This window comes from Staurois parvus, unplaced genomic scaffold, assembly GCF_062004578.1.
Source record: "Staurois parvus isolate SC_StPar_1 unplaced genomic scaffold, SC_StPar_1.0 ptg000018l, whole genome shotgun sequence".
Classification (NCBI taxonomy): Eukaryota; Metazoa; Chordata; class Amphibia; order Anura; family Ranidae; genus Staurois; species Staurois parvus.
In genome coordinates this window covers 1,498,383-1,521,607 of record NW_028317814.1, presented here as the reverse complement: position 1 = coordinate 1,521,607, position 23,225 = coordinate 1,498,383, and the positions used below count along the sequence as shown (strand labels likewise).

Here is a 23,225-nt window from a genome sequence, read left to right as displayed (position 1 = left end):
GTCAGCAAGACAACTAACCCTGGTACTTTGAATAGTGGCCGCCGGGCCTCCACGTGGCACCGGCGGCGTAGCGTCTCGACGTCCAGGCTCCTCCTTACGCGTTACGTGCGCACGCACATCTTCAGAGGTATGGAACCATACCTCTGAACCATACCTCTGAAGATGTGCGTGCGCACGTAACGCGTAAGGAGGAGCCTGGACGTCGAGACGCTACGCCGCCGGTGCCACGTGGAGGCCCGGCGGCCACTATTCAAAGTACCAGGGTTAGTTGTCTTGCTGACACATCTGTATGATACCTGCCTGCTTTGAATTGGATATCATTATTGTGAATAAAGCTGCCTTTTATTACCTACTTCACTATGGGTGTCCTTCCCTAAAACTCCCTTGAGGAGCTTTTGCTTGCAGAACCTTAGTCTTGGAATTCTACATCTAATCGTGTTAAGGAAGATCTGTTGCTGCATCTGCGGAGGAGGGATCCACCATTCCTGTAACCGGATCAGCTTTACTTCCCTCTGGATTGAAGATCCATGAGCTTTATATACACACTGCGTTTATGTGTCTTACTTCTGGTGAGTGCGTTTTCCAGCCATTTCCACACGGATCACCTATTCTGAATCCACATCTGACACTGGATACGTTTATATGACATAGACTTTTAGTGGACTACTTTTTTGTCATTTTGTCATTATTTTCAGCGCTGCACTATTTTTATGTTAATGTTAGTACATAAACACGACTAAAAAGTATTAAAACCCCATGTATCCATAATATGTAAAACACTGAGTATGCCTATCATGGCTTAAAGTGATATTTCACCTTCACCAAAGAACTGCCTATGCAGGTAAGGGGTATCTGTGGATAAAAAGAAACTGGGCAACTCTGACTAAAGTTGAATAATGTCCTGACTAGAAAACCCCCAAGATATTGCTAAGTACTTCCAGGACGTTGCTAAGTGAGGCCTAGTCATTTAATGCTCACCCCCGCCAGTGAGCTTTTTCTTTGATTCAGACTTTTTGACTCTTCACATGCTCTTTCTCTCCCTTGATTTAGTAGCCCTGAGCTCACTGTCTGAGAACTCACTCTTGTGATGGAGGAGGTGAGCAGTGAAATGTAGGCCTCACTTAGCAAAGTCCTCGCCAAGAAGATACTAGCCATAGGGCAGCTGAAGCCTCTGGACATACACAGGTGCAGATGTGCGGGTGCCCGTTCTGTTTTGCATAATTGTGTGCATTTGCTTTCGCGCATGCGCGTGCACCCTCGACCAACCGCTGCTATTTTTGGTGCCAGTGGGACTTTTTAAAACTCAGCAGTTCTGTTAGCCTGTGCTGTCTGATCTGCAGCCCCCCCCCCCTGTATTCCTGTGCCTTCTCCTGTATGTTATACCTGTGATTGACCTCAGCTTGCTTCTTGAACTCCGCCTCAACCTTCTGCTTCTGCTTGATCTGCCATTGCTGACCTTGGCCTGTGACCTGACTACTCTTTTGCCTGCCGTTTATGCCTGATCTTCCCATCTGTTATCAACCCAGCTCATTTGCCCCCCTCCAGGTCTGTCAGCCTGCTCTGCTACCAGCCTGTCCTGCCGTGATGTCTGCCTACAGCCAGCCTGCTCTGCTACCTGTCTGTCCTGCTGTGACGTTTGCCTGCTGCCGGTCAATCCTGCTGTGCCATGCGCTGCCAGTTTACTCTGCTGCGATGTTTGCCCGCTGTCAGCCTGCTCTGCCACCAGCCTGTCCAGCTGTGATGTCTGCCTGCTGCCAGCCTACTTTGCTACCAGTCTGTCCAGCTGTGACATCTGCCTGCCACCAACCTGTCCAGCTGTGACGTCTGCCTGCTGCCTGTCAGTCCTGCTGTACCATCTGCTGCCAGTCTACTCTGCTGATGTCTGCCTGCTGCCAGCCTACTCTGCTACCAGCCTGTCCAGCTGTGATGTCTGCCTGCTGCCAGCCCACCTGCTACCAGCCTGCTCTGTTGTGCATCCTGCTGCCAGCCTGCTCTGCTATGACGTCAGTCTGCCGCCAGCTGTTCATCTGCCAGCGAAGTGCCAGGTATTTCTACACAAACTACAAGACTGACCAGGCACTCATACCCTGCTGTGCTCTTGTGGTTGCTGTTCCACCTTCAGTGGCCCTTGAGCCAGAGCTGTATGAGAGGCCCTCCTCTGCTGTCAGGCTTACAAGTGAGGTACGTGACAGTCTTGAGGGTATTCCATTCATGAGGTACATAAATAGCCTACACCTTTAGCAAGGGCATTATTCAACTTTAGGTAGAGCTGTACAGACTGTTTTTATCTACAGACACCCCTTATCTGCATAGGCAGTTTTTGGTAAAGGTGAACTCCCCTTTACATTTTAGTAGAGACATCAGAACAAAATCCAACTGCTTCCCAGTATGCCGTGTAGTGAGGTTACTTCAGGACAGACTGGGAGGCTCTAACCGGTCAGGGCTTTTGACCTGGGCTATGAGTGAAGCAAGCCTTACTTAGCATATACTGTATATAGTGTGCTCATTAGCGTCATCAGTGCTATCTGCTCAAATGAAGTAAGTGATTAACATAATTCTAAATATAGGTGTATGGGTGACCACATCAGCAAAAAAGGAAAGAAAGGGGGAAAGAAAAAGTGATGGTAAAGTAGGGACCAATGTAAATGACCTGTAGAGGACATGGTGTCCAATGAACCAATTTCAAGTACAAGCATAAAAGAAATAATGATCCTTTATACCTAGTATAAACAGAGTAGCTATGTGCTCCCATCTTATGTCAGCCATATATAAACCCAGTCTTACCTAGCATGTATATGGGGGTGTACACATTGAAATCATAGGTGACACCTGCTCCATTGATGTAGAACCCCCATCCATCTCATCCCTCACCACCCGCTACTCATCAGAAAGTAGTCCCCCAATGATCTGACGCAGGACCCGTCCCTGGGGGGGGTGGCAGCTCACGCCGAAAGACCTCCGACACATAAGAAGCGGCCCACACTCCCTATTGGGGAGCAAAGGCGAAGTGGCATGTCTAGCACCACCCCACCACTATCTGCAGAGAGGGAAGGAGAACTGCAGACGAGCCGCACTGCGAAATGTCCATCAAGGAAGCCTGGCAGTAAAGTCCACCAGGAGGACCTTTGTGTGCCGGGTGGTGTACAGGGACTCCTAGGAGCCACCACAGTGACCCCAGAGGGACAAACAGAAGATTGCAGCCATATTAGGACAGCCACACTGGCAGAAAAAAAACAGCAGCATTTGTACACATAAAGATATCATGCAAACAATTTGTACATGGAACAAGAACATGCAGAACGTGGTATCGTAAGAAAAAAAAGGAACTAAATAAAGAAAAGACTTTGCATAGATCCATTGACCGGGCTACATAGGTGTTGTTCCTAAAAAGTGCTATTTGACCAATCAATCTTTGGGGGTCAATTTAATTTAGTAAGCAGTTTGTGTTGCTTGCCCTCTCCTTGGTAGATATGTGGAAGTTTGGGTGTTTCCTTTTTTGTACAAAAGATTTTTGACTATTAACATCTGAGTTTAGAGTGTTCACTGTTTCATTTTGCAATACACTGGGACTGCATATAGACTTTTAAATATACTGTATTGACGAGGAAACCCTGTCAGGCCATCTGCTTCATTACCAATGTATTTCATATTAACAATGTATTTTATTTATACCTAAAATGGCTGCTCCATTTTCCCTTACATGTATATATACAGTATATGCCTTTATGCACTTATCACTTGTAGAGTAATTCTTATGGTCACCATTTCTTGTATTTTATTTTGGAAGTTTTTTTTTGTTTTTGGCGTGATGAATTTTCACTTTGACTATGGATGTAGTATCCCTGTATAGTAATATCCCTCACAAGGATGGATTAGCTGCATGTCACAGATCTTTATCATCCTCACCAAACAACAAATGCACTGCTGAGGATGTTACACAACTCATTGAATTCATACTTACACACAACTACTTTGCTTTCAATAAAGACATCTATCTTCAATGTATGGGCACTGCGATGGGAAGTAAAATGGCACCCCAATATGCCAATTTATTTATGGCTGACCTGGAGGAAAGATTCCTGAACAGCATGGAACAAAAACCATACAGATACTATCGCTATATTGATGATATTTTCATCATATGGACAGAAGGTGAAGAAATCCTAAAACAATTTTACTCATTGATGAACACTTTTCATCCATCAATCAAACTTAAAATGGAATACTCAAACACACACGTCAACTTCCTAGACACCACAGTATACATCAGGGATGATACGCTTCACACCTCAATATACAGGAAACCCACTGACAGATGAAACTATCTCCACAGTTCCAGCTTCCACCCCCAACACACGAAACGTGCCATCATACACAGTCAGGCCATCAGATACCACCGAATATGTTCTGACCCAAGAGACAGAGATAGACATCTCGGGACACTAGCAGACTCCTTCCATAAGAAAGGTTACAAGGACAAAACTATCAACACCAGCATAAACACAGCCTTGAGAACATGAAGAGAAAATCTACTTCAGTACAAAGAGAAAAAAACAAACAACCGTGTACCTCTAGTAACCACATACAACCCAGCACTAGAGGGAATAAGAAAAATAATCAAAGATTTACAACCCATCATAACAGAGGATGGAACTCTGAAAGAAATATTCCAGCAACCCCCAATACTGGCCTTTAGACAACACCCCAACCTCAGAAATAAACTAATCAGTAGGAAACTTCCTTCTGATAATGATGTCACAAATAATGGAAGCAAACCCTGCAATAAGAAACACTGCAAGCTGTGCAACCAAATCAATCAATCAAAAAGTGTCAGACACTCAAAAGGGATCTTTAATATCTCCGGATCATACAGCTGCACCTCCAGTAATGTTGTGTACCTTATCCAGTGCAGAAAATGCAGCAAAGGATCTTATGTTGGCGAAACAGGACAGAAGTTGCAAACAAGGATGAATTTGCACAGACATACCATCAAGGAACATAAAGAAGATGACCTCTGCACACCTGTAGGACACCATTTCACACAACCAGGCCACACAATGGGAGACCTCAATGTTTTATTTCTGAAAGGAAAATTCAAATCCATTCAGGAAAGAAAAACTTTTGAGCTAAGAATGATAATTCTATTTCACACAAGAGATAAGGGCCTTAATTTGGACATGGGATTCCTCACTCATTATCCAACAGTTTTATGACTATTAGCTAGACTCCCTCTGTGTGAGTGTAGTATCCCCCCCTCCCCCCTCCTTTTGCTGTATCTTATCTGTAGCCTTTTTTTTTTTTTTTTTTTCATCCCTTCTAACATTCTGCTTAACCTTTGTGATTTGTAATAGTACTGCTTGGACTTTGAAGAAGGGGACATACCCCGAAAGCTTGTCCTCAAAATTGTATGTTAGTGCAAATAAAAAAGTATCACGGGCAGTACTCAATTGTTTCTGTCACTTTGAATGTAAAAATTGTTTAGAGCTGCACATTCAGTTTTATTATATTTCATATAGTACTACTTAGATTCTGACTATGTTGCATAATTGCCAATAACTGAAACAAACAAAATGAGATTTATAGTAAATCACATAGTAAAACCTTGGCATGAAGTAGAGAAACAGATTGTGAAAATCAAAGTGCTCCACAGTGTAGGAGAACTTTGCTCCTACATGGAGCCCATGAGAAAAAATCAATTGCAAACTGCATATGTTGTCATTACTTTAAATTTGCAATTATCTATATTCTGGGTGTAGCAACAGTATAGTAGCTTTTAGGTCTCATAATGAAGAAAGCATCTGCAGTGAGGTTCAAGTCTTCCTTTTTCACTCCTGGTGGAGGAGTGAAAGTAAACTTTTGAAGCATTCCTGTGATGAAAATGAAAAGTTCCATCCTGGCCAGACTCTCCCCAGCACACACCCTGCGTCCTGTTTGTAAAGGAAAAATAAATGGTTATCAGGGAAAAATTAGGTTTAAATGGACAGTCCATTTTCTTGAGATTCCCAGCCCATATGTGGTTAGTGCAGGATTTACATCTATTGCTGGTTCAGACTGAAGAAGGCAGTGTCCTCCAAACCACAAATATTTCCTATTTGGTGATCAACTAGAAGAATGCTACTTACAGTGGCGATCAGTGAGAAGATTGTCACTCTAAGGCTACATTCACACTAGCCTTGTGTGCAGGCGGCAGAGAGGCAATTGAGAAGCGTTTTTACCGCTTCCCAAACGCCTCTGCCAATTCTGCACATTACAGCACATGGTGCTGTTCTAACGGGAGCGTTTGCGTCGCGGCAAAACGGACGCCTCTGGACGAGTCAGGAGGCGTTGAAGCCTCCTATTCTCATCTATGGTGCCGCTCCACAAACGCCCGGCCGGCGTTTGCGGTGCGGTTGCGACGCGGTTGCGGGGCGTTTGCGGAGCGGTAACACCACTCAAATGCATTATAGGCGTTTGTGGGGCGTTATTAACGCTCGGCAAACGCCTAGCAACCCCCGCTAAACCGCGCATGCGGCGTTTGCGGAGCGTTTGCCGAGCGTTAAAAACGCTCCACAAACGCCGGACCAACGCTTGCCAAACACTATAGGGGCGTTTGGCAAGCGTTGGCAAAACAGCCAAGTGTGAACGAGCCCTTACAGATATCTCAAAAGATCATTGATATTAGTGGTTGCGAAAAATCTTAAAACCTCTGGAGGAACCCTAGAGCTGACAATGGCTGTTCTACACATATCAGTCATAAATGTAAACTCTCCTTTAATGTCTTCTGGATTCCCATCTCAGTGGTATAAAATACAGTGGGGCAAAGAAGTATTTAGTCAGCCACCAATTGTGCAAGTTCTCCCACTTAAAAAGATGAGAGAGGCCTGTAATTGGCATCATAGGTAGACCTCAACTGTGAGAGACAAAATGAGAAAAAAAATCCAGACAATCACATTGGCTGATTTGGAAAGAATTTATTTGCAAATTATGGTGGAAAATAAGTATTTGGACACCTACAAACAAGCAAGATTTCTGGCTCTCACAGACCTGTACCTTCTTCTTTAAGAGGCTCCTCTGTCCTGCACTCATTACCTGTACCAATGGCACCTGTTTGAACTTGTTATCAGTATAAAAGACACCTGTCCACAACCTCAAACAGTCACACTCCAAACTCCACTATGGTGAAGACCAAAGAGCTGTCAAAGGACACCAGAAACAAAATTGTAGACCTGCACCAGGCTGGGAAGACTGAATCTGCAATAGGCAAGCAGCTTGGTGTGAACAAATCAACTGTGGGAGCAATAATTAGAAAATGGAAGACATACAAGACCACTGATAATCTCCCTCGAACTGGGGCTCCACGCAAGATCTCACCCCGTGGGGTCAAAATCATCACAAGAACGGTGAGCAAAAATCCCAGGACCACACGGGGGGACCTAGTGAATGACCTGCAGAGAGCTGGGACCAACGTAACAAAGGCTACCATCAGTAACACACTACGCCGCCAGGGACTCAGATCCTGCAGTGCCAGACGTGTCCCCCTGCTTAAGCCAGTACATGTCCGGGCCCGTCTGAAGTTTGCTAGAGAGCATTTGGATGATCCAGAAGAGGATTGGGAGAATGTCATATGGTCAGATGAAACCAAAATAGAACTGTTTGGTAGAAACACAACTCGTCGTGTTTGGAGGAGAGAGAATGCTGAGTTGCATCCAAAGAACACCATACCTACTGTGAAGCATGGGGGTGGCAACATCATGCTTTGGGGCTGTTTCTCCACAAAGGGAGCAGGACGACTGATCCATGTACAGGACAAAATGAATGGGACCATGTATCGTGAGATTTTGAGTGCAAACCTCCTTCCATCACCAAGGGAATTGAAGATGAAACGTGGCTGGGTCTTCCAACATGAAAATGATCCCAAACATACCACCCGGGCAACGAAGGAGTGGCTTCGTAAGAAGCATTTCAAGGTCCTGGAGTGGCCTAGCCAGTCTCCAGATCTCAACCCCATAGAAAACCTTTGGAGGGAGTTGAAAGTCCGTGTTGCCCAGCGACAGCCCCAAAACATCACTGCTCTAGAGGAGATCTGCATGGAGGAATGGGCCAACATACCAGCAACAGTGTGTGCCAACCTTGTGAAGACTTACAGGAAACGTTTGACCTCTGTCATTGCCAACAAAGGATATATAACAAAGTATTGAGATGAACTTTTGATATTGACCAAATACTTATTTTAAACCATAATTTGCAAATAAATTCTTTCCAAATCAGCCAATGTGATTGTCTGGATTTTTTTTCTCATTTTGTCTCTCATAGTTGAGGTCTACCTATGATGCCAATTACAGGCCTCTCTCATCTTTTTAAGTGGGAGAACTTGCACAATTGGTGGCTGACTAAATACTTTTTTGCCCCACAGTATGTCCTTATTCTTTGGAGGCACTGTGTCATTGGGCACAGTGGACACTCTGGGACCAGTAGGAAGTATGGAATGTTCGAGATGCAACCCCAGTATATCAGGTAGAAAATCAGGGTAGTCAGCAGGCAGAAGCAGAATCTGTGAGTAGCCCAAGATGCAACCAAAATTAATCTGAAGTGCAAAGTAGCCAAATAAAATTGAAGCAAACACCTTTGATCAGATGAAGGCTGAAAGTACTGACCTCAGTTTAAGACCTGTTCATTGGCATAAGGTGTGGAGCTTGCAGTGCAACTGGCAAACATCCCAAACACAGTAGTAGAAGACGACAACATTCTAAGACCCTGGTACCCAACCTGCGGCCCGGGGACTGCATGCAGCCCTTTGGCACTTACTGTTCAGCCCTTGAGGCCTCTGTTGACACCAATCTCTGTTTCCATTATTGCCCTGTTATAGCAGTAATCTCTAGCTGTTTTGCGTAATGTGTCTCAAGTGTATGATTGTCTCTTGAAGTATATTCCCAGTCTCCATCAACTCCTATATCATGTTCGCAGTCTCTGGCAGTCTCTTGCAGCAGGTCTGCAGTCTCTGACCATCTCTTATGTCATGTCCATAGACTCTGACCATTTCTTGTATGCTACCTGCAGTCTCTAACCATCTTTCGTGTGATACCCTCAGTCTCTGACCATCTCTTGTGTCATGCCTGCAGTCTCTGACCATGTCTTGTATCATGTCCACAGTCTCTAACCATCTTTTATATCATGTTGGCAGTCTCTCACCATCTTGTGCAAGATGCCTGCAGTCTCTGACCATCTATAGTGTCATGCCCACAGTCTCTGATCATCTCTTGTATCATTTCCACAGTCTCTGACCATCTCTTGTATTATGTCCATAATCTTTAACTATATCCTGCTGTGTGTCTGCTGTGTTTGAAACTGAATGATCACTGCAGCCCTTTGGTGTTGTCGGAGGCTACACATGAGGCCACCCCTGTCAAGTAAGTTGGCCACCACTGGTCTATGACTTTCACCCAATGTGCTTCTGTAGATGGATCATTACACAAAGGCAGTATACCCCTATATATTACCCATAAATAGATTAGTGCTTTGGAAACAGTTATGTTCTTATTTTCTATGCACAATAAACTGTTAGTGGGTTCTGATGAATCCCTGGCAATCCAAGTCATGTAGTCAGTATTTTATTTGCTCACCTTTGGAGAATGCAAAGAATTCATCTCTCTTCAAAAACTTTCCATTAGCATCAAGAAAATGATTGGGGTTAAATCCCCTGGGGCTGTCCCATTTAGTCTCATCATATAAAACTGATGTGAAAAGAGGAATCACTGTGGTTCCCTATTAAATAATAAAAGATTAGATTAAACATCAACTGACATATAATTCTAATTTCAGAGGCAACAAATGTCCCAATATTACCTGCCCAACTTGTGTTTTATCATGATGATTTTCTCAAGTCCCTTAGGAAGTAATTGTGACAAAACATGTGTTGGGCGGGTCCTTGTGATGTCACCACACACACACACGGATGCACACAGATGGACACTGGAGGACACTTAAGGACAAAACTATTTGTTTTACTCCAGATGCCAGTCAGCTTTGCTTTAAATGCTTTCCAAGTCTGCAATCATGTGAGTGCATTTATTTTAAATTTATGTAATTAAGTGTCTTATGGTATTTCACTATTGTGAGTTTTGCGGTTTCCCTTAATATAATCATATGGATCCTCATCTGAGATATTTGCTCATGGTGTCTATGGCCTGTTGAAAGGAGTAGTTGGTTTGAAGATACATGCTGAAGCTCTATGAGACATTCCCATTTTGAGAGTCATAATTAAGGGTGAGCTGCTGTCCTTAAGATGTGTAGCATGAAGTGACATTTAAGAGTTTGGATATACTTCTTTGGGTGGCGGAAGAGCTGATTCATTCATTTAATTTGATCTTTTCACATTGAATTGACTTGTTTTTTGTGTGTTTATTCATATGAATTGTTTGCACATTGAATACACATTTATGAAGATACAGTGCTCAGTATAAATGAGGACACCCCTTTTGAAAAGTAAGATTTTAATCAATATCTCAATGAACACAAGAACAATTTCCAAAATGTTGACAAAACTGAGTTTTATAGAACATTTGTTTAGCTCATTATTTGAAAGAAAGGTTAATAATATAACTTAGATTACAGAATCTTCAGTTTTACTCAAATTAGTTGATGCAAAACTGAATACACCCCACAACGAAAACTACTACATCTAGTATTTTGTATGACCTCCATGATTTGTAAGGACAGCACCAAGTCTTCTAGGCATGGAATGAACACAGAACTGGAAATCGCAACCGTACTGGGAACCGAGGTTCCCATGCAGGCTTCGTTTTCAGAAGAAGTGCAGGAACTTCTTCCCTGTGTGTCCCAGGGCACTGGAGTCCATTAAAATGAATGGGCTCTCGTGCCCATGCAAAACACGGCCAGCAGGACCATGGATATGTGAACAAGGGGTGAGGGAGAATATATATTGGGCACAATGATCTTTTTTCCTTTTATTAAAAGGAAGATTCCCTGCACTGTTGAGCTACATACCATTTAGGATTTATTATTCAGCAGTAATTTTTTCCTTAAGTCTGAAATGGCAAGAGCTTCTTTCAGTCTTTCCACTAAGGCCCTGCTCACACTTGGGTGTATCAAAAGCATGGGCAGAAATGTGTTTCTGCAAATGCATGAAAAACACACTAAAATGCCTGACGTGCTTGGGGTGCTATTAATGCTTAATGGAGCCCCAAATGCGAGTAGCAGCTATGCATTTTCTGTGTCTACATGCAAAAAAAAGTATGAAAAATTTGGTACATGAGCTTCTTTTAGTGCATTTTTGGAAATGGTGAATAGTGCTGTCCCAAAAACACGCTAAAAACATGCAAAGCGATTGCGTTGCTCAAGTGTGAATGGGGCTTAAAACAATTTACCATAAAACTTTTTCTGAAAATCAATTTTTGCACATTACCCTGCAGGGCTCAAATATATCCAGGAAAAGGTCTGAGACACTGTTAACCCCTCCCTACCTTGGGCAGCCTAAACTCAATGCATAATTTTACAATTCCATGAATACACCAGTAATAATGTATTTGTAAGCACCCCATAAGCACCTGCTTACAGTCTTATTAGGACATTTTCAAAATATGGTAAACTATTAATGAGAGCTTAAAGCAGAACTCCAGTAAAAATAACAAGAAAAAAATAATTAGCCAATAAAAGATGATACAGCAAAACAATATTTTTTTTTCTCTATTATTCACCTTCAGCCCAGAAATTTTCTCTGCAGTCATTTTTTTTCTGCAATTAGATGTCCACAGTCTGATGGCTAGCATCATTCAACCCACTTCCTCTGAGCCCAGGTTTTCCGGAACCCTCCCCAGTCTGTGACTAGACCTTGACATGTTTCTTGTCAGCATATGAACTGATTGGTTCCTTGTGCTGCTTCTTTCTCTCACATTCCAGGCTTGCCATACAGGGACTGCAAAAGGCTGAAACCCGGTGCTAATAGGTACTCACTCAGATACTTACACTACTTGCTTTTAACAAAAATGCATTTAACGATGTATCAATGATTACACAGCTGTATATTAAAGCTTACATATGTGCCCAGTGGGGTACCTATAAAGCTGTTTGGATTTCTCTGCTCTAAAGCTCTCTATAGCCTCTACTCAACAAAATAATTAAATTCTTACCTTAGGTATAGTGTAGCCCCTGAAGCTGATATCTGTGGGTGTAGCATGTGGTAGGAATTGGAGGATGTTACCAAGACGTTGAACTTCATGTATAACTGCAAGGCAATAAGGTAGCACCTTGTGGTCATCCCACCTCGGAGGACGCTCCAGTCCAATCACATCTTCAATCTCATCTTGAACTTTTTCTTAATAAACAAAAAAATTTTAATTTTGTTAGTTAGATAATAAAGAAAGGCTTTCATCAAAAGCGCTCCGTAAATTGACAGCGCTATATAAGTACCTGAAATAAATAAATAAATCATTATAAAGTATCTTTTTACTAAAATATTAATTGCCATGCCTAATGTAGCCCAGCTAGTCGCACCTTTAATTCAGAGCTGCACAGCTGGAAGCTTGTCTGTTCATCCCTGACTTTCAATTGACAGTTTGTAAGAGGAAGGGAGGAAAGGAGGAACATGATTGGCCACTTCGGTGGCTTCATAATAAACTTTGCATCCTGAGCACAAAAGGTAAGGAGCCCATGCTTCAGACCAGGCAGCTGTAATGTGCAAAGAGCTCAAGAAAGAGAGGAAGGAAGAGTAGCAGAGCAACACCTGAAGAGCTGAGAAAGTCACAAACTGGTGTGTTGTGCTGTGTTGTATTGTGAACAGAGGAGAGAACCCCAGAGTGCCTGAGAAGGATGTGGCTTGGGAACTCCATGGAGGGAGAAAGAAAGGGACTATGCCAGAGGACCCTTGTGAGCATGAGTCTAAGGCCTAGGCTTGAGAGGGGAACCCCAGAGGGTGTGGTACCTTTTGGCTGGCCTTTTATGGAGCAGAATGCCAACCCATCAGTGGTTAGAGACATTTTGGCAACCTGTACTTTGCAAAGCATTCTTGCGGTTTCTGAACTTTGCCAGGAGAATCTGTCCAAAATACATTGGGAGCATTTCTTTGTGGATTACAAATACAGTCACTTTGACAATGAGTGCTCCAATGAGAGTTTACATGCCCTTCCACCAGAATACTGTAGATTTGTTTTTCTTCTGGCCAGTGGTGTAAATAGGGCCTAAGAAGAGTATATGGGCCATACTATTTATTACATCTCCTGTTGTTCTCTTTTAGAGTTCTATCTCTGTCTTCTGCTTTTATCCCCCCAGCATGTTTAGCAAGGCTTTTCACAGTTGATAAGAGAGAATAAAATTCATAGACTCCATATTAACAATTGTTTATCCCTTTGGCCCTTTGTGCAGAGTGATGACCATGTCTAAGTGCAAGCTGAGTCAGCAAAATGTACCCAGTCACTACTGTGGCATGGTGTGAAAAGCAGAATGGCCAATCAAGGCTAAGTGTAGTACTTCCCCAGGGAAAAGGTTCCCATGCCAAAAAAATACCATTTTGCAGTAGCAGTAAATTTTATAATGTGAAAGTGCAATTTCATCGCACATCTAGACAAAATCCTTAACTGGGTAATTTTTATAGTTGGGAGGGAACCAGATTCTGCAAATTAAGCCTTATGGACACTGAAATGGGTGCAACCTTTGTACCCCATATGGTTGAAACTTCAGATAAGAAATCGGAGTGAACCACTGAGTTATTCAAGACAATTTGAGAGGCACTGCTAGCATCTAAGATTCAGAAATCCAATTTCAACACAGGTTCTAGGCAGCACTGCAATAGTGCCTCTGTGTGTTCCATGTTGACTACTTTTGGTACACTGTAAGAGATGAACAGTGAGATGCCTCCAGTTCTCAAAGTCCTAACTCAAGTAATAATACAGATGGCTCAGTCTCAATCTACCCTGAAGCAGGCTTTTGCTGAGGTTTAGAAGTCAGTGGTGCAAGTGATAGAGATTCAGGCAAGGATGCAGCAAGTTGTTATCAATCTTCACATAGCAATAATTCAACCTAAATCAAAAGGCCTTCTTCTGTCACAGGAATGAGCTCTGAAAGATTGAAAAAATGCCATACTTATGGGGAACTGGGCGTTACCAGGCCCAGTGCCTAAAACCCATCCACTCTTGGGCCCAGGCAAAAAAGACTGCCAGGCAGTACTGGATCTGATACCTGCAAAGCAGGTGAAGACGTTAACTGGGTGCCCAGCCCAATCAGCTAGCTCCAACTCAAAACTCAAGGTTCAGAAGGAGAGTTGAGCCTTCAAGTAGAGCCTCCCCTTATCTCCCAAAGAGAAAATTAAAAACACCTCCCCCAATATCAGGTTTCCAGTGCAGGAGAAAAATGCACTCCAACCATCAAAACACTAACCTGAATGTCAAGAAAAGTGTCACCAAAGAAAGGGGTGTAGGCTCAGTCAACTGAATCTGTGACCACAGCTGCTTCTAAAAGGCTGGTAGGCCCTTCTCCAGTAGCGCCTGAAGAAGGCATCTACAATAAAGCTCTTCTTAGCTCAGGTGCACATGTGACTCTGCTATAATGTGCCTTTTATGACAAGTACACGAGGTAAATGCCCCTTTGCCCCACTGGACTGGAAGAACCAGCTCAAGGTGCAGATCATGGAATGGTGAAAGCTATTCTCCAAGAAAAAATGGAATGTGGGGTGCAGGAGACAAGCACTTGGAGAAAGATCTTAATGAAACAAAGAATCCAGGAGCCCTTACACTTCTACCACAGTGGTGGTCTAGAAGAATTGCTGAAATAGAATGTTCACTGGTTACTGCACTCTAAAACAAAGTACCATCCCAGACCACCCCACAAATAGAGGATGTACTCCATTGCCCATCAGGGGCCAAATGGTTATCCATGCTTGATCTGAGGAGTGAACGCCACCAGATCCCCATACTTCCTGAAGACAGAGAGAAGACCTTCTTCATATGCCCACTAGGGTATTAATAATTTGACAGAATGCCTCAAGGCTTGACCGGGGTCTCTGTGGACTTTCAGTGACTGATGGAGGAGACTGTGGGAAGTATGAACTGGGGAGAAGTGTTGGCATACCTGGATGACCTAATTGTCTTTGGAAGAACACTGGAAGAGCATGAAAAACCACTAGAAAAGGTGGTGAAGTGAATTCATAAAGTTGACTGGAGCTTGCTTAGAGAAACGTCAGTTCTGTCAGCCGTCTGTCACCTATTATATGCTTGTAGTCTTCCCTGAGAGAGTGGCTACCAAGCCCAAGGATCTAGATGAAGAGTTATATCAAAAGCATGGTGGACCTTTGATGACCATTGCCTAGGTGGATTACTCCAGCTGAGAAGAATTACCCCACTCACAATCTAGAGTTCTTGGCTCTGAAATGGGCAGTGGTAGACAAACTGAAAGAATACTTGTACAGGACAGAATTTGAAGTCAAGACAGACAACAGTTCTCTCAAGTAACTTGCTGCTTTGTCTAGATTTCACTTCAGTTTGAAGTATCAACTGGGAGTTGGAAACCAAGATGCTGATGCCCTATTCAGATGACCACGCAATGCTGAAACCTCCAAAGAAGTATGAACTCGACTGACTCAACTGAGAATGTTCTAGTGGAGAAGCTGTTTGTCCATTACAGATTCATTCAAAAGATTAATTCAGACCAAGGTAGTGACTTTGAAAACAAACTCATTAGAAAGTTGTTGGACATAGTTGGAGATCCAGATGGACAACCCTATATCCACAACGAGACCCACAGCCTGATTGGTTTAATCGCACCCTCCTTAACATGTTTGGGACTTTCACGGCAGATAAGAAACAGCATTATATCCAATGGATCTCATGGCTATAATAGCATGGAAAATGATGCAAATGGGCACTCCTTTTATATGTTCGTGTTCAGGTTATGGTCTGCAGCCTGAAGATTAGGTGTTGTTGAAGAACTTGGGTCTCCATGGAAAGCACAAATTAGCTAATTGCTGGAGTTCCCAACCATATGTCATCTGTGCCCAGTAATTTTTCCTCCCAGTTTCTTCCAGATCTGGCATCAAAATCATCTGGTGACTTGACCACAGTAACCTCTCCAATAGGAGGAAGAAGGTGACTGGGCGGAAGACTTAGGACTGAGATGGCCATGCCAGTCTGAGTCCCCTGATACTACCCTGTCTAGTACAAGGAACTATTGTGTGGTATTCAAGGCTGCAGTTTCAGATTCAAGGTAAATAAGGGCAGGAAGAGACAACTGCTGATTCTGCAGAAAAGGTGGAAGTATCCTTCCACAACCACTAGGGTCTGAAAGGGAGTCCTCCACCCAGGAAACACTTGAGCCTAGAAAGCAGAGTCAAGAAACAGATGTATCTTCCCAAGAGATCAAATTATGGCTCAAATAGGAACAGTTCTGAAGAGGTCATTGCATAGTGTGCAGACTCCCTGTTGTGCAAGTACATCCAATCACCATATTGATGGATGATAGAGTCAGCCCAATTTCTAACACACAATGGTGGGACATTCCTTTGCCCTCACCATTTGTCAGTACTTGTTTTATAGTTATATGTCAATTTTAATTATGTTTATTAGATTATTGTTAAAACTATAGCTTCTTTGGGAGACCAAAGGCTTTTGGTGGGGAAGGTGTGCAGTCCAGCTGGGACCCTGTCTTAGAGATTGTTTATTCCTGTTTTTAATATCAGGTTAACCCTGTTGCTGTAACTGAATAGGCATATCTTAATTTTTCAGGGCTTATCTGGACCTAATAATTCGATTTGCATTGTTACTAAAGTGTCTGGCTCTGTTCAGGGTAGGTCATCACTGGGGATGTAAGAAGGACCCATCTATGCAGCAGCTCCCTACTGGAGCTGCAATACGTACCCCAAGGACTTGTCTGAAGTACCCATCTGGGGTATGTGTACCAGAGGTTCAGAAGAAGACAAAAGGTCTTGAGATCTATAACTATCTTGCCAAAACATTTGGCCAGTATGATGTAAAGATGGGACATGTGTGGTTAATGTACAAAATGTTGTTTCTGTAGTTTAGATATACTATGCCTTTAACATTCACATATTTTTTTAAAACAAGAACAGCAGAGAAAATTCACATAATTTTGATTAGCTCTTTCATTTAGCTTTTCCTTCATTGAGTGTGGGCTGTCAGCATCAAATCTGTTGTTTACATATTGAGTTTCCAAAATTAGGATCATGTAGTAATTGTTAAACTAGATGCTCATTTTTGGCCTGTAACATGTTCTAGTCTAGTACTTCAGTTGCTGTAGCTGGGTTAGGAAGGCAGAGGGACAGTACATTGGCTAGTAAAAATGAGGGGCTTTGAGCTTGGATTCTGTGAGTGAATGGGGAAGAAGCAGTAAGTGTGTAAATACTGAAGGAGGGTTGTAAGTGTTTCTTACTGAAACAGAAGAATTCTTGGATGCCATGCTTTTTAAATTAGCTTCTCTTTGATTACATCTAGTCACGAGGAATACTGAGGAAATTGTGCATTCCGCAATGTAGCATAATTATTTTACAATGAATAGCTGGCTAAAAATCCTTACTTTGAATTTGAGGGTATTTCATCATGAGCAGGATGGCCCATTGTAATGTAGTTGAGGTTGTCTCTGTACCACCAAGTATAAGATCAAAAGAGGTAGCCAATAGGTTCTTCTCTGTAAATAACTTTTCTTTCTCCTCCAATGCCTTTTCCTTTTTTGGGCCAATATTAACATAAATTAACATCTTTTGTTAAACATTTTATATACTTCTAGTAAACATTTTATACATTTTATATCATTCACTGTTATGCCTTGTGAACAGATTTAGCAGGGCATATGTTCATTCTGTGTAATCTTCTTCCCTCAGGAATACATGCGTAGGCAGCCCTTGAACACATTAGAAACTGTGCAGTCAGTCCACTCTAGCAGCAGCTTGGAATACCATTGTATACAACTTTCTGTAAAATTAAACTTAAAATGTGCTAATTCAACTTAATTTTTCTGGAGTAATTTTGGACCACTCCTCTTCACAAAACTGTTTCAGTGTAGCAATATTCTTGGGATGTCTGGTGTGAATCGCTCTCTTAAGGTCATGCCACAGCATTTCAATGTTGTTGAGGTCAGGACTCTAACTGGGCCACTCCAGAAGGCGTATTCTGTGCTGTTGCAACCATTGTTTTGTTGAATTACTTGTATGCTTTGGGTCATTGTCCTGTTGCATCACCCATCCTCTGCAGAGCTTCAGTTGGCGGACAGATGGTCGTATGTTTTCCTGCAAAATGTCTTGATAAACTCTGGAATTCATTTTCCCATCAATGACAACAATCCGCCCAGGCCCTGAGGCAGCAAAGCAGCCCCAAACCATGATGCTTCCTCCGCCATGTTTTACAGTGGGGATGAGGTTTTGATGTTGGTGTGCTGTGCCTTTTTTTCTCCACACATAGTGTTGTGTGTTCTTCCCAAACAACTCAATCTTGGTTTCATCTGTCCACAGTATATTTTGCCAGTAGTGCTGTGGAACATCCAGGTGCTCTTTTGCAAACTTCAAACATGCTGCAATATTCTTTTTGGACAGCAATGGCTTCCTCTGTGGTGTCCCCCCATGTACTCCATTCTTGTTTAATGTTTTCCTTATTGTAGATGTGTCAACAAAAATGTTAGCATGTGCCAGAGATTTCTGTAGGTCTTTAGCTGACACTCTGGGATTCTTCTTTACCTCATGCAGCATTCTGCGCTGTGCTTTTGCAGTCATTTTTACAGGACGACCATGCCAAGGGAGAGTAGCAACAGTGCTAAACTTTCTCCATTTGTAGACAGTCTGTCTTACCGTGGACACATGAACATCAAGGCTTTTGGAGATACTTTTGTAACCCTTTCCAGCTTCAGGCAAGTCAACAACTCTTGATCGTAGGTCTTCTGAGATCTCTTTTCTGCGAGGCATGGTTCACATCAGACAGTGCTTCTTGAAACCAGTAAGCCCAAAACAGGTGTGTGTTTTTTAAGGGCAGGACAGCTGTCAGCAACACATCCAATATCATCACACTGATTGGAGTCAAGGTTGGCTCACTCCTAGCTCCAATTAGCTCTGGGAGAAGTCATTAAGCTAGGGCCTCACATACTTTTTCCTCCCTGCACTGTGAATGTTTACATGTTATGTGCAATTAAACCATGGCAACATCTAATGTTTGTGTAGTATTATGTTCAGCAGACTGTGTTCTTCTATTGTTGTGACTTAGATGACGTTCAGAGCACATTTTATGCCCAATTCATGCAAAAATCCACGTAATCCCAAGGGGTTCACATACTTTTTCTTGCAACTGTATATCTGCTGTGCAAGAGGTACCTTTGGTGAGATTTGGTAAGATTTGGTAATGCCTCCACTGTCCCATTCACTGTTTTCCTTGCCGAAAAGGAAGCTGTATCTGAAGACTTGTGAACAAGCTTCTTCCTGCTTCTGTTTCATACATTCTGTGAATCTCAGTTTTTTGCACCTCTTCTGCTGCTGCTTGATCATTATCCAAGGCCCCCATTAATTGTCAGGCCACCAGTCATTAGGAGGGCAACAGCTGCAGAGAGGCTTCAGGCAATACTGATTACTAGACCTTTGCCTTTTTTAGTACATGGTTTCCACAGCTTATATTCTTTTTAAGAATAACAAACTATTCTGTATTTGTAATGGATGATGCTTACCCTTTCTTCTTTCTGTAGGAATGCCTCACCGTAGGTCCTGAAGGAGTCTTCAGATTTAGACTCTTGTGCTTGTTTATAAAGCTCAAGCAAAACCTCATTAAGCTCATCAATTCTTTTTAAAACAAGGCCAGGAGTTTTCAAGAAGTATTTTAGTATTGGGAATACATTGTAGTACTGCAGATAAATGAATACAGCAATTGAATTAAAAATGCACTTGGGAATGTTTACATCAATAAAGCAAAGTAGTTTATAGCAGCATTCTTTAATGCAAATGCAGAACAAAATATTTAATTATTTGCAAAATCATATTGGTCTGACATTGTTTATAGGTTTTAACAGTAAATTTTTAATAGGTGAGGCAAACTTCCCTGCAGCTCAAATGTTAGGGGTTTGTGCCCCAAAAGGGCTTGGGATTGCCAGAAGTGCTATGGTCTATCTGCAGAATTGTAAAATGTATGATAGGATGGGGTAGGATATTAAATTACCTTTTTAACTGTAAAGGTTGGGAGGTATAGGCTGTGTAAAAGAAATGTTGAGCAATCGATGACCTTTGCTTGTCTTCTAACCAGAAAAATTGTGTTTTGCATGCTGCTTTGTAAAATTGTGGACAAGGCTCAATATATGTCTGTTCTAATCACTTTAACACCGTGCTATAGTTGATAAACGGCTACAGCGCGGTTCTCCAGTTCTGGAAAGACGTCCCTGGATGTCCTCCTACATGCACACATCCCGTGCACCCCCTAGGGCGTGCATCAGGAGCGCTCTGTGACCGTTGTTTGCCTTAGTCACAGCGGATCACAGATCGAGGTAAAGGGTCAATAACAGTGGCCCTTTACCATGTGATCAGCTGGATCCAATCACACCTGTCACAGAGTAAACAAACACAGTCAGTTATCGACTTTCATCCTCATCAGTGCAGCTTATCAGTGCCCATCAGTGCAGCCTCATCGGTGCCCGTCAGTACAGTTTATCAGTGCTGTCTCAGTGCGGCCTCATTAGTGCCCATCAGTGCGGCCTCATCAGTGTCCATCCATGCAGTCTCATCAGTGCCTATCAATGCAGCCTCATCAGCACACATCAGTGAAGAAGAAATCTTACTTGTTTGCAAAATTTTCTGACAGAAATTCTCTTTCAACATTGTGAGACTTTTTTTGTTTAGAAAAAAAAACCCAGTGGTGATTAAATACCACCAAAAGAAAGCTCTATCTGTCTCAAAAAATGATAAAAATGTTAACTTGGGTACAGTGTTGCATGACTGAGTAATTGTCATTCAAAGTGTGAGAGTGCTGAAATCTGAAAATTGGCCTGGGCAGGAAGGAGGTGAAAGTGTCTGGTATTGAAGTGGTTAAAGTGTATCCAAACCCAACTAAAATATAATATAATGCAGCTTCTTTTCCCCAGGTTTTTCCCCTGTTGATGCTGCCAGTAAAACATTTCCTGTCCTTTGCTGAGTTGGACTACAAAACACCACCCCCCTCACTGGATTCTAATAACAAAGGATAAAAAAGTGTTCTGTATTTTGTAAATCCTTGGGATTTCAGTGCAACACAAGCACAGTGTACAGGAATTTACAGGTTCACTGGGCCTCTGACCAGAGCAACAGCATGTTTGGCACTTATTGAACAGATACAGTTGTGTTCAAAATAATAGCAGTGTGTTGAAAAAAGTGAAAAAAGCTCAAAATCCTTCTAATAGATTTTATTTCCATACACACAAATGCATTGGGAACACTACACATTCTATTCCAAATCAAAACATGACAAAAAAATATATCAAATTTGTGTTGTTCCTCTAAAAAAAGTGAAGAAAAGTGAGACTGTTCAAAAAAATAGCAGTGTTTGTATTCTTCTTTACAAACACAAACATTCACTATATAAACTGAAAAATGTTTGAAGATTTTGCTTTCCTTTGAATCACTTAATTAATATTTAGATGTATAAGCACTGTTTCTGAGAACTGCTGTACATCTGTGTTGCATGGAGTCAACCAACTTCTGGCACCTGTGAACAGGTATTCCAGCCCAGGATGATTGGACTACATTCCACAGTTCTTCTCTATTTCTTGGTTTTGCCTCAGAAACTGCATTTTTTATGTCACCCCACAAGTTTTCTATTGGATTAAGATCCAGAGATTGGGCTGGCCACTCCATAACGTCAATCTTGTTGGTCTGGAACCAAGATGTTGCACGTTTACTGGTGTGTTTGGGGTCGTTGTCTTGTTGGAACACCCATTTCAAGGGCATTTCCTCTTCAGCATAAAGCAGCATGACCGCTTCAAGTATTCTGATGTATTCAAACTGATCCATGATCCCTGGTATGCAATAAATAGGCCCAACACTGTAGTATGCGAAACATCCCCATATCATGATGCTTGCACAACCATGCTTCACTGTCTTCACTGTGTGCTGTGGCTTGAATTCAGTGTTTGGGGGTGGTCTGACAAACTGTCTCTGGCCACTAGACTTAAAAGGAACAATCTTACTGTCATCAGTCCACCAAATGTTGCGTCATTTCTCTTTAGGCCAGTCAATGTGCTCTTTGGCAAATTGTAACCTCTTCAGCACATGTCTTTTTTTCAACAGTGGGACTTTGCGTGGGCTTCTTGCAGATAGCTTGGCTTCACATAGGTGTCTTCTAATTGTAACAGTACTCACAGGTAACTTTAGACCTTCTTTGATCTTTCTGGAGCTGATTGTTGGCTGAGTCCTTGTCATTTTGGCTATTCTTCTATCCATTCGAATGGTAGTTTTTCACTTTCTTCCACGTCTTTCAGGTTTTGGTTGCCATTTTAAAGCATTTGCGATCATTTTAGCTGAGCAGCTTATCATTTTCTGCACTTCTTTATGTTTTCCCCTCTCCAATCAACTTTTTAATCAAGGTATGCTGTTCTTCTGAACAATGTCTGGAACGACCCATTTTCCTCAGAATTTCAGAGAGAAATGCACTCTAACCAGCATGTACAACATTTGCTGCCTTCCTTCCTTAATAAAGGGCAATAATTGCCACCTGTTTTTCAAAGAATGAATGACCTCACTAATAGAACTCTACACTGCTATTATTTTGAACATGCCCCTTTCAATTAGTGATTCAATTACACAGAATCAGCAGCATGCATGTCATGACTGTTGGGTCTGTTGGATTTCTATTACTCTACCACACCTGCTAGTAAATTATTTGCCATGCAGAAATATTATTTCTACCAAAAACAGTGATTGATCAGGTTAGAGATGTCTGACTGCTATTATTTTGAACACAACTGTATAAACACTTTTAATTGTATATTTAACAGACTAAAACAGTACAAATAAAAGAAGTTCATTGTTGGGGTTTGCAAATCTTTCAAATGAGAGCTTATTTAGAAATGGGAAATATATAGCTTACAGTAGATCTATGGTCAAAATCCTAAATTCAAAATGTACTAAAACTTTCTAACATGCAAAACAAACTGTATCTTTCTTTGCTTTTTATATACTGTAGATGCAAAGATATTGAGAATTCTACCTGTTCCCCCTGCAACTGAAAGCTCGCTCATCCTACTCTTTCAAGCAGGGGACAATGCAGTTTTCTCTGTCTCCAAATTGCTGC

At 42.1% G+C, this 23,225-nt stretch overlaps 1 protein-coding gene across 1 annotated transcript in view; it reads right to left on the bottom strand.

Moving 5' to 3' along the window:
- Window positions 1-686: 686 nt before the first annotated feature.
- LOC149473014 (cytochrome P450 2W1-like) overlaps window positions 687-23,225 on the bottom strand; it is a 40,533-nt gene continuing 17,994 nt past the window's right edge. Inside the window, exons 5-9 of the mRNA XM_089681992.1 lie at window positions 19,642-19,815; window positions 17,515-17,662; window positions 12,126-12,310; window positions 9,600-9,741; window positions 687-5,927 (exon numbers count right to left, since the gene is read on the bottom strand). Coding sequence (XP_089538118.1) covers window positions 5,740-5,927; window positions 9,600-9,741; window positions 12,126-12,310; window positions 17,515-17,662; window positions 19,642-19,815 — 837 coding nt within the window. The 3' untranslated portion in view covers window positions 687-5,739. The remainder of the gene's footprint in view (window positions 5,928-9,599; window positions 9,742-12,125; window positions 12,311-17,514; window positions 17,663-19,641; window positions 19,816-23,225) is intronic.